A 16,225-nucleotide genomic window follows, 5' to 3' on the forward strand; every position below is an offset into this window, starting at 1 on the left:
CTTTAGGCTTTATCGTGGTGTCAGGTTACTTGGACAAACGAAGCCACTTTGTTAAGCAGCTACACTTTTTGGCACCTGGTTGTTAGTTGAGAGTCAGAGTCAGGTCATTGTACATTGGTGGTCCTTAAACCCTCACATGCTTCTTCTTCAGGGCATGCCAGGGGTGAACCACAACAGAGGTCATGTTGAGTTCATTAGTTGTGGATTTATTCTGAGTTGGTACCAGAAAGAACCCATTAGGCCTTTTCTGTTCTAGATATTTCTTAAGCACCGACCTTACATTTCTACATTTGAAGAGCTATGACACATAAAACAGAAAATGCATGGCAAATTCTTTGAAAGAGGTTTGAATTCAATGGAAAGTTAGGAAATTACAAGAGTTTTATTACCACATCAAAATCTATGTCTGTAACTTGATCAGTTCTGATGGTTGATGTTTGTAATCCTGTTTATCAGTCAGGCTATCTGCTCTGTTGAGCCTGTAATCAGCTTTCCTATAAGCAAAGGAAAAAGTGCATGATGGTCAGAGCTGACTCCATTTCCCAGACAGCCAGGTAGAACTCCAGACATGTTACCTGGCACTTTCTCAAAAGAACTTTAAACCATAGGAACAGTATGATGAACTTTGATTTAGATAAATACTTATATCTGGCTTATGTTTTAGTTTTTGCACTGCTTTAGAGGCAAATAACAAACCATGGTTAGTCTACATTAATAACTTAATGTGGAAAAAAAGATGAGAAAGACATGAGGGTCCAAACCAGAAACTTAAACCGCAATATGAGAAACCACTGCAAAGAGTCCACTTGCAAGAGCTGGTCAAAAAAGATTTAACAGTTTCATTTTGAACAAGCTGTAAGTCCTGGGAATTATCACTGAGGCAAAAATAAATCTGCAGCTCAGCTAAAAAGCAAGATTTAACATTTTAATACATTTTATAGCACTGATAATTTTGAGATATGCCCAGGTTTAAAAGTAGTGAAGAGTTGAATGTCATCAGCATAGCATGACAGGATGTGCAGCATGAGACCCAGTCTAAACAAATCAGATGTACATTGAGCATGGAAAAACTTCCTAAGGATCATGAGACACTCATCAAGATTCAAATTCAGTCCATTCAAAGGCCAAACTCACATGCCTCTGTTGCAAAAGAAAAGCAAAACTCATGTTCATGCAAGACAACATAATATGTTTGTAATTATAGTATTACAATAAAATTTAAAGTAAAAAAAAAAAAAAACGTTAAACTTAGTTTTATACTTGCGACTTTCTAATCACACCCTGAGTGTGTGGTCTTCTCGCTGCAGGACTTTGTAATTGAATTTCTCGACAGTGCGCCGCGTTAAACTGTCACTGGGTTTTCTCTCAGCCTCAGCAACCTTTAAGGTACAGGTCACACGTCGCAGAGCAAACTCTACCTCTGTTTTTGCATTTATCACCAGCCCTCTGTTAAAAAGGGGTGGGGGGTTTTATTGAAACTAATTACACATCCCTCCAGGGAGCTAAATCGTCTGAACGCCAGGCTATGAAAATACACGGAGTCGTCATTGTAATTAGACGTGATGGGGGCGGGGGAGGACTCTGACATCACTCTTGTCTGCGGTGTTCAGTTACTGCCTTTGGAGAGGCTCCCATTGAGATGGACGAAACCTAAGGAAACTCTTAACGGGGCGGGATTTCCTTAACCTTCAAGTAGGATTTGCACGACTGAGCCGATATTTAAGATTAACCTTCATTTCAAAGTAATGATGAGAACAAGCCTGCCGGGGAGATAACCATTTGATTCTCTGCAAAGAAAGTGAGGAAGGGTGAGGATGATTTGCATAAGGAAGTGTCAGTCCAAGTTATAGCAGTGCAGTGCCGAGCCTGAGGAGGACACCCGTGACGTTTTTGTTGCCATGCAACAGTGACTGACTGCCTGCCGGTCTCCACTCCCACAGGGAACGTCAGGAGCAGCTGATGGGATACCGCAAGAGAGGACCCAAGCCGAAGCACCTTCTGGTTCAGGTAAGAGAAATCTAAAACTGCAGCGGATTTAATTGGGATTTTATTTGGTAAACCAACGCAAAGCACTGCAAAACTATTAAGTTGAAGGGAGAAATACAAATAAGGGCTTTTGAAATACTTTAAAAATAAAAATATGCACTTATATTCAGTCATTTTAGATCTGCTTTCCCTTAACAAAATAGAGTGAACTGACTCCTTTCAGATTTTCAGAAACCTAATTAGTCATTTAAGTTTGACCATTTGTTGTTTAACCTCAAGTTAAATCGATCTGTTCTGTGAACGCCTCTGAGGTTTGTTAGAGAAATTTGGTGAAACAAACCGCCTCATAAACGGCAAGAAAAACAGCTGAATGGTGAGGGATAAATCAGTGGTAGAGTTTAAATGAGGGTTTAGTTTATCTAATTTTTTACAGCTCACGAAGCACTGTTCAATCCATCTTTTGAAAATAGAGTATGGCACAGCAGCAAACCTTCCAAGACATGACCAAAGATCAAAACTGACAACTCTGGCAGAGAATCTACTTCTTAGGGGAGAAAATCTGCTTACAGGACAAGTGTTAGTTGTGAACTCCACAAATCGGTCCCAAAGGAAGAGTAGCAAGACAAAAAAAAAGACACCCAATAAGGCAGCAGTCTTACTGAAAGAAAATGTTGACTTGGCCTAGCTGAATATAAACACATGCCTAACTTCTCAAGTTTTTATTTTTATTTTTTTAATTAACACCATCTCGGCTTTCCATTCCTTACTCTTCAAAATTATGCACCACTTTGTGTTGGTCTGTCATATAAAAGCCAAAGAAAATACATGGAATGTTTGTGGTTTTAGTGCGAAAAAAAAAATGCAAAGAGATGTAAGTACTTTTTGTAGTGGGAGGTGCAAGCAAAGTTACCAGCAGAAACTTTGTTTAAAACGTTGTTCAACCAAAGTTTTTGTTTTTAGTTTATTAACTCCCCAGATTATCAAATGTGTACATGCTACTAAATGGTCCAAATCGTTCGTTTAATGTATCAATCAAGGCTTCAGAAAGGCCAAAGGATCCCCTCAGAGGTGTGTCTTTATTCCTCTCAGGAGGGTGTTTTGGTAACACATGGGATAAAGTCAGCGAGGATACACAAAGCCGCAAGGGACATTCCTCCAAGCTGAGGTCACAGCCACAGGAGACACTTTGAAATGTCACTCTGATCTCCAGCCGGTGGCTCAGAGAGCTACACTGGACCAGCAGGAGGGCTGTATGAAGATGGGTTCAAGGCCCCTGAAATAAACTGTGCACTCATTTGGGCCTCACTAGAAACCTGTCACACATTCCTATCTCAGCTTCTCCGTAGCAGCACCATGAACGCAATAGGTTTGCTTCATGGTGCATCTCTCTCGAAAAAAAAAAAAAAAAATCCCATTCGAATCATCCATCCGATTATTGTGCCGTTTGAGTAATTGTTATATTGTTTTGCAGGTGCCATCGTTTGCCAGGAGGTCCAACATCCTGGCGGACCTTCAGGAGGCTTCCTTGGAAGGCAACAGCTGTCAGAAATCCAGCTCTATCCAGATGATATGCCCCCAGGCCCAGCAGTTCCAGTTGAACAGCAAGAAACTTCACCAGTACCAGCCCCTGATCAGGGAGTGTGATGCCGAGCAGCAGTCCAACGGCAAGAAATTCTTCTATGAGCTCAACAGCAAGAAGCATCACCACTACCAACCGGACCTGAAGCAACACGAGGCTGTTTTTGCTAAGCCAAGGGACGTCAAGGCTCCTGAGCTGTCGAACAAAGGATACAACCTCCCAGCGGTGCTGCAGCAAAAGTGGGTCCGGGACAAAGACTCGGGCTGCCTGACTAAAGTAAAAGACATCACTATGGAGCTAAAGAAAATTCCAGCCGACCTTAAAGAACAGAAGGAGCCGGAGAGAGTGAAACCGAAAGAGGATGCATCAACGCACTCCAATGGCGTCAGCAGCAGCAAGCTAAAGATTGTTAAGAACAAGAACAAAAACGGCCGGATTGTCATTGTCATGAGCAAGTACATGGAAAACGGCATGCAGACCGCTAAAATCAAAAGCAGTGATTCTGAAGGCGCTGAAAGGCCTCTGCAAGGAGCAGAAAGCAGCGTGGAGAGGCACCTGGCAAAGATGAAGCTTGTCAAAAAGCTCGGCCTCATAAACGGTTTCTCGAAGCAACCCAAAGACAACCCAACTGTTCCTGGTTCTGGGATAAAAGCAGATTGTTGCAAAGAGAAAGAACTGTCCCCTCAAACAGAGCGGACTGCAATGGAACGGGACAAAGGTGCAGAGGGGCAGCTTCCACAGGATAAGCCATTACAGCTGACAAATAAGCCTGACGAACTGCCCCTGCCCTCGGAGAGGGAGGTTCCAGACAAAACGGGAATCCAGAACGGCCATCACGGACTAAAGCGACACCTTTCCGACACAGACGCTGCAGAACAAGGATTGGGTAAGAGGTTTTTAAGTTGCAGGAGCATCAGCGCTCCCAACACAGATTCCTCGCCCTCCCAGAGCCTCGCTGTTGACAGAAACGAACAGCAGAGTCCTGCTTTGCTGCACGACTATGGCTACGCAGACCAAGAGGAACCCATGGACCTCAGCATAGTCAAATCGAGGTCCACGTCTTCAGTGTGTGTGGAGACTGAGCCGGAGACGCGAGCTGAGGAGCCGGCACATCCACCAGATGACAGTCGAACAGAGACAGACACACAAACAGAGAGCCAGACTGAAACACACGATCCGTCGGAGGAGGAGAGCGCTGACATTGTGCCTGACTCCAACCACCAAGCAAGGAAAGACGAGGCGTTTCCTTCTTTCCAGGCTTGCCTTGGGAATATAGTTATCACGGACATTACTGCCAACTGCCTCACCGTTACCTTTAAGGAATACGTAACGGCATAACACAGCCGGACCCCACCTGAAGGACTGACATATGATATATTTGTATTTTCTGATTCCTGAATGTACAAATGAAGCGTTGATGTTGTTTTCATTTTGTAAAACTCAAGATTTAAACACAAGGGTAAAAAAAAAAAAAAGACTCTTAGTTCTCTTCTTACATATTTTCGAAGTATAAACCCAACCTGTTGGTATTTCAAATTTCAAACCTAATCCAAGCTGCAAAATTTTATGAAATAATTAATGAAACTCTAGCCTAACATGCACTTACTTTTGTAGACAGTCCTCATTTTTCTATGGATGTGATATGATTTGTACACTCAACCTGTCTACTTTCGGATTACAGATAAATGTAGGCTTTAAAGGGAGTTTTTGTAAGAAAGAAAATTATATTAAATCAAGGTACATTACACTGTGTCAGAGTGTGTGTGTGTGTGTGTGTGTGTGTGTGTGTGTGTGTGTGTGTGTGTGTGTGTGTGTGTGTGTGTGTGTGTGTGTGTGAGTGTGAGATGGACCATTTTTAAAAAGGATGCGTGCTGCTTGGATGTTGATGGTGCCATTAGGCATGTTTAGACAGGCAGATACAGAAAAATGAAGCACCTTCACTGTCAATTTGTGTCATAGAAACAGAAGACCACTTGTGGTCACCGTTTGATCTGTTTGAAAGACTTCATCTCCATTCACAACCCCTGGGAACTTAAACTGAGCACAAGTCACTTCCATTAAGTTTGCAGAGTCTGTTTAACCTACTGATAGGATCTTGTTTTAGTGGAACATCAGACATAATCAACTTGGGAGAAAAAAAAACAGCAGCAATTCTAAGTGTGTTACAAGCCCATTTCAGACAACATTTTGTCCTTCTGAGGATCTGAGGTGCTTTGAGAGAACGTGAGCACTTGTATGTGCAGACTAAAAACAGGTTTCCTATTATGCTAATTGCAATAAAAATGTTTTGCAAGAGAATCTGTAAGTGGTCATTCTTCCATAGTGCTTGGCTCTGTGACTAAATGTTTGAACTAATGTGACCTCAGACCGTGATGTGGTTTAGAAGCCAAACTTACACCTGCTCTGTACGTGGCAGAGCAGGTGTAAGTTGCTCTGCCACTTACACCTGCTCTTCTTGCACCAATGAGTGCAAGAAACACTCATGCACTCATTGGTGCATGAGTGTTTCTTTGAAAAGAGTATCATCAAACCGATCAGGTTTTTGCAGGACTGGTCTGTACTACGTTGCACAGCTGTAACTTAGTAGATTTGAATATAACTGAAAAGTTAATTATTTGAACAAATCATCCCAAACGTGAAGCTACTGTATCAATTCATTCCACACATACCAACACGTTATGGACATTTCTTTCTGTTGATTTTAATTCGGGTTCAAAGCTAAGGAAAATTCAAAGTATTTCCATTTACTGTAGAGTCAATGCATCCGTTGGTCTGGGCTGTTTTTGCTTGAATTACTGCATCAGTTCAACGTGGCATGGAGGTAATCATGCTGAGGTGTTAAGGAGGACCAGGCTGCAGCCTTCAGTTTGTCTGCATCGCTGCACCTGGTGTCTCTCATTATTTCCTCTGTAATACGTCATAAATTCTCCACATGGGACAACAGCTCTAGTCCTCAAGACCCTGTGGTCTGCCAGAGTAGATGTCTCTGCTCTGCTTGAAATGGTCCAGCTACCTCCTCAGCATGTCAAAGTTCTGCAGAGGTTCTACTAATAAACAATCATTTCATTCAGGTGTGGTGAACTAAGGGAAAAACTAAAACGGGATACTGACCCTTGAGGATGGACTGTGGACACCACTGCTCTGGGATTCAGCATCTTTCTCTGCAAAGCCTGTTGAATTGCTCTATGAAAGATGGCTGCATTGACTTTGAACTTGAAAACTCACGTGCACCAACACCAGCAGACGACATGGCTCCTCAAATCATCACTGACTGCTGGACCTTGATGCCCACCCTCCCTCCAGACTCTTGGAACAATCAGTTCCTTACCCTCCTTGTGGAAAGTGTCAATAACTAGACAGTAGTTAAGACGGCAGTCTAGATTGTGCAGACTATAAAACTGTCATAACATTTCCGTAATTATATTGGGGTTTTGTTAATGATTGGTCTGAATTTATTTATTTATTTATTTTGTCTTCTTTTTATGAGAAACTGGATTCTGGATTTTTCAAGAACTGTAAGTAAAATTCAAAAATACTCAACAAATATCACTCCTTGTGCAGGCTGATGAATTGTACTTTTTTTTTTTTTTTTACAAATAATATTGTCTTAACTTGAGATCCACCTGTCAGTAAATTCTGTGACGAGAGTGAATGAGTCAGCAACTCCTGATTCAAAGCTGGATATAGACCTGAGTGGCTCTTTCAGTCATGCCTTTGTCAACATCTGCGCAGGAGTGTGACCGACATGTTCTGTGTGTGTGTCAGACATTCAAAGCAGTATCTCAGCTGTTTTCACTGTCTGCCATTTGACTAGTGTATAAATTGCGTCAGGCAGCAGTTGCTCATTGAGCGTAAGATGCGCAGCGCACTTGGGCGCTCTTCTGCGCTAATCTTGTAAAAAAAAAAAACAAAAAAAAAAACAAGAAGAAGCGCCGATCTGGGTCGCTAGACATTTATAAGCATCTGGTGACTGATATGCCTCTTTGTACCGAAGCAGTTTGTTGGGACAATGGGTGTGATCTGTGGGAGAAAGCAGCAGCAGCTCGACCATTTCCCTTCGCTGCCAGTGAAACTGCTCTCCGTGCGCATTAATGTGAGCAACGACAGAGAAAATGGCTGTCCTCGCTCTCCTCCTCTGTGCACTTTCTGTTCAAGTAAAAAAAACAACAAAAAAAAAACAAAAAAAAAAACGCCTCTCAGTTTGTGGACCCGCAACGAAATTCCCGCATAGTTCAGCAGCTGCAGATTTTGCGCAATACGCAGCTCGCTTTCTCCCTCTGAAATAACAGCATAAATAAAGACGTTTGTGTCATCTAATAAATATAGACAGAAACGGAGTTGTCACATCTCATCGCTCCTTCCTGCCAACTGAGGCTGAATTTACACATGCATGACAGGGAGGCCCGCCGATGGTCTCGTATTCAGAATTTATAATCTGACAAAAAAAAAAAACAAACGTATCGTTTCTGGTCATGAAAGAGGGGCTCTTAAAGACTTGAAAATGAACTAGAAAGTGTTTCTCGAATATGTTTTTCTACTCGTTTGCACCGTTTTGAGAATGCGTCAAAGTAAATGCGTTTTACGCAAATATCTGTTTGATGTACCTGTTGAACTCAAGGGGATGTTTTGAAGCGTCTGGAAAACTAGTTGTTTTGTATAAAATCAATTAGTTGATTGAGAGACAGAGAGATTCCTCTCTCTCTCTCTCTCTCTCTCTCTCTCTCTCTCTCTCTCTCTCTCTCTCTCTCTCTTTCTCTCTCTCTCTCTCTCTCTCTCTCTCTCTCTCTGTCTCTCTCTGTCTCTCTCAGTCTCTCATGACTTAAACGCTGTATCTTTGATTTTTTACATCATTTTAGCCTCTGATCCTTTACAGAAAATCATTATAAGAGAGTGAAGCAGGCAGAGTGCACATTCTGCCTGGAAAAATGCGCCCACTAAGATGTGCAGACAGGTAAAACAATCGTTTCGGTGCGAGTGATGATTTGTGCCGCTGTCTTCAATGCAGTTGGAGGTGTAGCCGGCCTGAGGAACATGCGAACTAGGCTGCTGTTAAATTTCCCCAGCTCAGGTCACAATGAGACAACAGATAGTGCCTAACCTCTCATGCAGAACACAGATCTGTTCCAGATCTGAGTCGCTGGAAATTCATCATTATTACTTTTAAATCCTTCAAAATGTAACATTTGAATGTATTTTGGATTTGTGGAATCATACAAAGGAAAACACTGATACTCTGATACATATGTTAACAGCTATGCTTTAAAGTTGTTGGGTTAATAGTTTTTGTTGCTGCTCCTGTGTTTGCTGGAGTCCCATGTTGTTAACAACGCCCCTACAGTGTCATCAATGAAGACATTTATTGTCTCTTTCTCTGTTCTATTGAGACACAAAAATGCTGGCATGACTGTCAGACCAAAGAGGTTATTCAGATTAAACCTTCTTCCCAAAGTTCTTTTTGTTCAGTAAATGATGTTAACTGGAATTGGGGGGTCCCAAATGAAATCCTGATTAGGGCCCTAAATAAATTTGACTCGGCTCTGCTTGCTAGTATTTTACGTTTGTGACATTTTCTACTCTGATCTGATCCCTCTTTATGCGGGCCGGTTTGCGTTTGTTTTCCTGACCTGGCAGCCTGCGGTGGAAGTTTTCCGCTTTCTTGGCAGCCAAGGTGAAAAACACTTACATTTAAATCTCATTGCGTGGCGCAAATGAGACCATGGTGCCGGCTGGGGTTTGTTTTGTTTGTTTGTTTGTCTTGTTTTAGACTATCGTGAAATTAGGATTGGATTTCTCTCAAGAAATAAAATTAAGAAATTACAAATCAATGTCAGTGGTACTTCATGGCGCCACGGGTTTCCTCGGAACAATAATGTAATTGTTAACCTCCGTTTACTTCTTTCCCTGGTCATATTTTTACCCGTGGGTTGTGAGCGCAGTTTTTTTTTTTGTTCGTTTTTTTTTTTTTTCCTCCGTCTGTGCGCACCGGCAGCCCGCGCGTCTTTGCCCAGATACAAGCCAGCCAATGGCGTTTGAACGCGGCAGCGGTGCTGCACTGCAGGCGCGCCGAGACCAATCGCAGCCGCTGTCTGAGCTGCGCCCATCTTCCTCTTTCTGTCTGACATTTTGTTCATTCAGCTGCACACAGCATTTTCTTACGGAAAGTCGAGATAAATAATTAACATGTCATTTCGGTGACGTGCTCACTGAAAGCGCAGGAGGTCTCACTCCCCTGTGCCGATCTCTCCAACGCACTCCGTTTTCGTACATTCGTGACGCAAATTATATTTGAGAAAAAAAAATTTTTTTGGTTAAAAATGGTTTTGTCTCAGGTTTTATTTTTGTTTTTTCGTGATTAGATTTTAAGGGAAATTTACTTGTTGGGTTTGAGGCACAGATTTTTAACTAAGACCGCAAAAAATCCAGCTGAGCAGCAGATTTTTAAAAAAAAAAAAAATATATATATATATATATATATATATATATATATATATATATATATATATATATATATATATATATATATATATATATTTTAGGCTGTAAACAGGTTTGGATAAACTGGACGCTCTAACGCGCTTACCTGTGAGAAATCCTTAACGTGGCTTAATCTATCAAATTAGCCTCATTTCCCGTTGACGCGTTTTGCAATAAACTCTGACAACTGCATGACCGAAAATCAGAAATAATATTACTGTTTTTAGCCATATCATAAGTAGATGGTGAATCCAAAGGCTTCCATTCAATAAACACCACAAGCGCAATAAAGAAAACGATTTATGTGGGACAACATTCCGAATTTTCGTATTTCGATTTTGAGTTCTGATCAGGGTCAATATCACTGGGCAGTTAGGCCTGAAAGGACTTCAGCATCCCTGGTAATTATTTAGGAACATCAACCAATCAGACGCTTAGATAATAGCTGTCGTAATTGGATTGCAGTTTTATTTGTTTTGCCAACAATGAGAAATTCATTAAAAATAAAAAATAAAAACATTGATTAAGCGTTTTAGCGTGTCCATATTTGTCTGAGCAGAGGCACGATAATAATATTAATAATAATAAAAACATATAAGCTTTAGCGCTCAGTTTGGTCGTATTTAACATAGTGCGTGGTTTGTTTCAGTCTGCAAACATCATCTGGCAGAGAACGCAACAAAGAAATAATGTGATCACATACATCAGCAGCTTCTTTTGGATCCGGTGCTAAGACTAAATGTTCGTCTCCGTAGATCATTTATTCCGCAAAACCATGACTATTTATTTTGGTAGAAATCAAAGACATCATGGCACATTCATAGCGAACTTAGTTCAGCTGCTTGTTCGCAGCATAAGGCCTTTACGGAATGAATCATAACGCTGGAGTTCCTCCACGTGAGCTTTCGCTTCAAATAAATGGTGGAAACGTGTGAATGTCTGAAGCACCTGCTGTCATGTGTCACGGTTTACATTCGATCAAGTCAGACCACAGTGGGTCACATCCACGGACTTTGGATGCGTATCATATATAATAATTTGGAGTTAAATGCAGAACAAAAGTGGTAGAACAGGGAAAAAAACATACTAAAATAAGTTGTTGTTATTATTATTATTATTATTATTATTATTATTATTATTATTATTATTATTATTATTATTGCCATACGCCATGCCTATTTCTTGGAGGAAATTGAGGAAAAGTAATTAAGTTTTGTATTGCTATGATTGAAGTTTGATTTATAAAAGTCCCCGCTCATGTTTATTCAACAGAAAATAAAATAAAAATAATAGCTAAATGAAAATGCCAGAAGGAAAAAGGGCTAAAATATTTTACTTAAATCCGACTCTATTCCTTTTTTTTTAAATTTTTTTTTAAGAAATTTGTAGGCAGCCAAATGTGAGAACATTTAATATGCCTCTCCAAAATTCGGTAATACAGAATGACCTGGGAAACTTAAACAACCGTTGCCACTTTTTGTCAAGTATTGTTTAATTTTATTATGTTAGTTATGCATGGGCTACAGGACAGATAATCAACCGAAAACATTTCATTCTAATTTTAGAATCAAGCTTTTTACCTATCTAATTTTTATTTTAAATGACTGAAATAATTTATTTTAAAATGTATGTTATTCGGTAATATTTTCTTTCTTTCTTCCTTTCTTTCTTTCTCTTTCTTTCTTTCTTTCTTTCTTTCTTTCTTTCTTTCTTTCTTTCTTTCTTTCTTTCTTTCTTTCTTTCTTTCTTTCTTTCTTTCTTTCTTTCTTTCTTTCTTTCTTTCTTTCAACCAAAAGTGCCGAATAGTATCATTTGTGGAATTTAGACCAAAGCTTTCATGCCCTAACTTACTAATGACAGATGTTTAGATATAAAATGGTTTGTACATAGTAAATGCAAAAATTAATGATAATAATAAAGATGCAAATATTGCACAATAGGTTACTTTTCCAAACATATTTCCAGGAGTACTGCGGTTAAGCCAGACAGATAATTAATCTTCTAAACTAAATATATTAATGGGTTCGTACTGTCAAAATGTCTAACATTTTCATTTAACACGTATTCTGTTTGTTTGTTGTTTTTTTTTTTGCCTGTTTGTTTTGTTATGTTTTTGTTGTTGTTTTTGTTTGCTTGTTTTTTTTGTTGTTGTTTTTTTTGCAATACCGTCACGTCCATGGTTATTGACTTTTTCCCTTTATTTTTCTTTTTATTAATTAACTAATTAATTAATTAATTTATTTATTTTCATTGTTGGCGTTACATAAGTTTAGTGAGACGATTCATTCGCTGCGCGGATAAAAAAAAAAAATAGGCCACCATTTTACTCCAGAAAAAACACCCCGGCTCCTCCTCCACTTAGAAACCCTATTCACGTAGCAACGGCTGAGCCAATGGCCATCCAGCTCGTGGTTCCTTCGACGGCGGTTCCTTAGCAACGCTATAAAAATGTGCTGACGTCATGCTGTTCGGTACTATTATGGTCTGTCGGGAATTCTGGAGGAGGGAGGGGAGTGAAGTGCAGTGAGAGGAGGGGGGGGGGATATCTGCTCAACTAGCGCCCATCAGGCTAACGGTAGGTAGCACTGGAGTAAACATGGAGCTGTCTGCCGTCGGGGAGAGGGTATTCGCGGCCGAGTCTATCATCAAGCGGAGGATAAGGAAGGTAGGAGGGAGGCATATCTGCTCTCCTCTGGTGGAGAGCCGAATACAGCGTTAACATCAGCATAGTGTAACACTGCGGTTGCCTCTGCAAGCTAACCGAGTCCTTCTCTGTTTCTGATGGCATGCAGGGTCGGATTGAGTACCTGGTGAAATGGAAGGGATGGTCGCCCAAGTAAGTATCGCTACACCGCTTCTTATACATGTTTTCGAGCTGCTGCGGAGCTGTCTGTGCACTGACCGCGGTTAGCTCGCCGAAGCTAGCGGGATTAAAATCAACTCGATGGGTTTTAGCTCTGGGGGCTAACGAGTCCGCTCACAGACCTGTCAGTCTGATTTAATGCTCTGCTCCGCAGATACAGCACTTGGGAGCCAGAGGAGAACATTTTGGATTCCCGTTTGTTTGCCGCTTTCGAACAGAGGTAATTATAATATTACAACGTATGTTAGCATTTCTGAATATAACCAGTGAACTTAATATATGCAGTAAGTGTGCAGACAGTATGGCCCGTGCACTTTGCTCCCATGACACTTCGTTATGGATGCCTGTTGGTGTTTTCTTTCCGCAGAGAGCGTGAACGAGAGCTGTATGGGCCCAAAAAGAGGGGACCGAAACCAAAGACGTTTCTGCTTAAGGTGAATTTATTTTGTTCTTGCTAGTTTTTCTTTTTGTTTTTTTTTTGGGGCTTCCTCATGTTGACTTTGTTTTTTGGGAATAGTGTTTTTGTCCCCTGTTGTCTGCTGAGACATTCATTTTTGTTCCCTGTTTAAAGTTTTGGGGGTTTTTTGCAGCAGAAATATAAGTAATGATAATTCATATAAATAAGCTGAATTTCTTTTGGAGGTTCAACTGCTGTTAAAGGCATCTGCTGCCACAGCACCTTTGACCTCAATTTTATATTTTTCATCCTTGATTATTTCTACATACAGCACAGACTGGTTTACAGCTAGAGAACCAATAACGGCTTAATTTTATTAAGTCAGCTGAAATTGGGATGAAGTACTCATTTAATTTATTTATTTCTTCTTCCTTAATTTCTGTTGTAATTCTACCAATCTTTTCTGAGCTCAGTGTGTTTAGCGCAAGGTTAAAATGTTCCAACTGGATTTCCCTTCATTTCCTTTGTAATCTACAAATACAAAATTAATTCAAGCTATTTTTTGGGTCAGTTTATTTTCTCTGAAGCTTAAGAAGAAAATTTTTTCAACAATTTCTTCAATATGAAGCCTAATATTGGTTTGCATTAGATTAACTATGTGAGTTTTTTTTTTATTTTAATCCTTTTAAGGGTCAGTCTTACTGTTGCATTCTTGCTATAAACCACCTAAAAAAAAACCTGTTAGTTTCTGAATTACTTATCAATAGTTAAAGTGCACCTAAAATGTTTCTTGTCTGTCAATGATGTGAGAGCTGGAAAACTATGCTTTGTGAAACCAGTCAAAACGTAGCAGCTTGCTTTCATGGCAACTGGGGAAAAAAATGCTTGATTAATAATTTGTCAGGAAAGCTTTTGTTGCACTTGCTTTGATTTAATCTAAACAGAAAATATGTTTGTCTCTGAGCTGATGATGCTGTATCTTGTAATGTCACAGTGGTTGTAATTTTATTGTAACTTGGTACGTTCAATAAAGTAAGTAAAAATAAAAAATATGATAGAAAAATACCTTTACATTTGAAGATTTAATTTACAAAACGTACTGTCACGTTGTTTAAAAAAAACAACACATTTTTTTATTTTTTTTGTAACTTAAAAATGCTTTTTTAAAAATATTTTCTAGGCGCAGGCTAAAGGTAAAAATAACTCTTATGAGTTCAGGAGCGAAGCGGTCCGAGGGATGCACGTTACGTACCCAACCCCTGAGCCAGTCTTCACCCCCAGGGCTAGAGAAGGCCTGAGGGCTGTCGTCCCCACCATCTTCCCACCGAGCGCCGTCAACCGTGGAGAAAGCATGCGCGTGCGGCCTTCTGAACTGAGCCTCCATGACCACCAGCGATCTTCCCTTCAACAAACTGATTCAGACGGCCACGTCCAAACACCCAAAAAAAGGGGGCCGAAGCCAAAGCCCCGCTTTGTAGACGACGACTTCAGCCCGGTCATCTCCGAGCCGCGCAAGAGAGGAACAGAGGAGGAGGAGGAGGAGGAGGAAGAGGAGGAGGAAGAGGAAGACGAAGAGGAGGAAGAGGAAGAGGAAGAGGAGAGACGCGGTCCTCACAAACTGTCCAAGTTCCAGGGAGATGAGGAGACGAGGCTGCAGAAGCTGGACCACAGACACTCGGAGAACCACAAACACCACCATCACCACCACTATTATCATCATCATCACCACACACAGAAAGTCTCCCGCGGGAGTTCCCACAAGCAGCTCCACTCTCACCGCAGCATGGAGCCACACAGGACTAAAGACGGCTCCGGCTACCTGGTGGCGGCGACGCACTTCAAGCAGCAGCACAAAGCGAGCCGCGGCCGACCCGCCGGGTTGCCGCCGATGGAGAAGCCTTACTTTCTGGACAGGCGGTCTCCGACCAGGTTTGACGACAGCCAGGACCAAACGGCCTGGAGGCCGAGCCTCAGCAACGTGGAGAAGGTGCTGGTGACGGACGTGACCGCCAACTTCCTGACTGTCACCATCAAGGAGAGCAGCACCTCCGAGGGCTTCTTCAAGGACAAAAGATGATTCTGGAAGTTTATGGGATATTTAAGCAAAGCTGTTTTTGTATGTAATGTATAAAGGAGTATTGCATAATAATGTTATATGTGTGTGTATATATATATATATAATTCTGGCATATATTTAATGTTTTGACCAAATGATATGAAGTCCGTTTTACCTGAGGTTTTTGGTGAATGTGACGTTTCCTTTGCAGCAGAATGCTGCTTTCTGTACAGAGCTCATATTTTTCCACCTAAAACCAACTAGAATGTATTTTTTTCCCCCTCATATCTTCCAAGCTGAGTTCAAAACTAAAAGATCCCCATGTGCTATATTTAATCTGTTATTTTAACTGGTTATCCCAACAGTATATCTGAAAAAAAAAAAGCAAACACAAAAAAACTGGAGCACTTTGAATACAGAAGTATTAAAAAAAGAGTAGTTTTGTTGTCCTAAAGAGTTTTGTAATGTCTTGTATTTCTAACATTTTTTAAAATTAAATTAAACTTTTTTTTTTCCTTCAAGGTGCATTTATCAATTTTGTTTCCCCAAGAATACACGTCGTTTTACATTTTTCATAGATATGTTTGCCTTAACAGAAAGTTGCCAGATTGCTTTTTAGATGCTTTTCAATAAATCAGTTGAGTTTCTGATATCTTTGAGTATTATGGTCAGTTTTTTATTCCAGTCCTATTGCCTTCTTCTAAACTATGAGGATTATAGGATTTTTTTTTTCTCCGTCCAAACAAATAAATAGAGGTGCCAAGGCCTCAGGCTCATAAGGAAAAGCAACTTTATTTATATAGCACCTTTCAGCCAGAGACAATTCATAGTGCTTGTACAAAAAACAAAATTAAAAACATAAGTCATAAG

At 40.5% G+C, this 16,225-nt stretch overlaps 2 protein-coding genes across 4 annotated transcripts in view; both read left to right on the plus strand.

Annotated features, from left to right (window-relative positions):
* LOC103463659 (E3 SUMO-protein ligase CBX4) overlaps nt 1-5,863 on the plus strand; it is an 87,810-nt gene extending 81,947 nt beyond the window's left edge. For all 3 annotated transcript variants that reach the window (XM_008407169.3, XM_081607349.1, XM_017307694.2), the window contains 2 exons: nt 1,941-2,007; nt 3,458-5,863. In XM_008407169.3, coding sequence (XP_008405391.2) covers nt 1,941-2,007; nt 3,458-4,903 — 1,513 coding nt within the window. In that variant the 3' untranslated portion in view covers nt 4,904-5,863. The remainder of the gene's footprint in view (nt 1-1,940; nt 2,008-3,457) is intronic.
* A 6,659-nt stretch (nt 5,864-12,522) lies between these two features.
* On the plus strand, nt 12,523-16,007 carry cbx8b (chromobox homolog 8b). Its single transcript, XM_008407140.3, has 5 exons — nt 12,523-12,704; nt 12,832-12,875; nt 13,057-13,122; nt 13,270-13,336; nt 14,480-16,007. The coding sequence occupies exons 1-5, from the start codon at nt 12,636-12,638 to the stop codon at nt 15,374-15,376; spliced, it is 1,143 nt and encodes a 380-aa protein (XP_008405362.2). The 5' UTR covers nt 12,523-12,635; the 3' UTR covers nt 15,377-16,007.
* The last annotated feature ends 218 nt before the right edge of the window (nt 16,008-16,225 follow it).

The sequence above is a fragment of the Poecilia reticulata genome, chromosome 1, assembly GCF_904066995.2.
Source record: "Poecilia reticulata chromosome 1, P_reticulata-male-v2, whole genome shotgun sequence".
Lineage (NCBI taxonomy): Eukaryota > Metazoa > Chordata > Actinopteri > Cyprinodontiformes > Poeciliidae > Poecilia > Poecilia reticulata.

Coding starts and splice junctions, on each gene's coding strand:
- cbx8b (XM_008407140.3), top strand. CDS start 12,636: ATGGAGCTGTCTGCCGTCGGGGAGAGGGTATTCGCGGCCGAGTCTATC. Junction 13,123..13,269: donor TTTGCCGCTTTCGAACAGAG/GTAATTATAATA, acceptor TTCTTTCCGCAG/AGAGCGTGAACGAGAGCTGT. Junction 13,337..14,479: donor CAAAGACGTTTCTGCTTAAG/GTGAATTTATTT, acceptor AATATTTTCTAG/GCGCAGGCTAAAGGTAAAAA.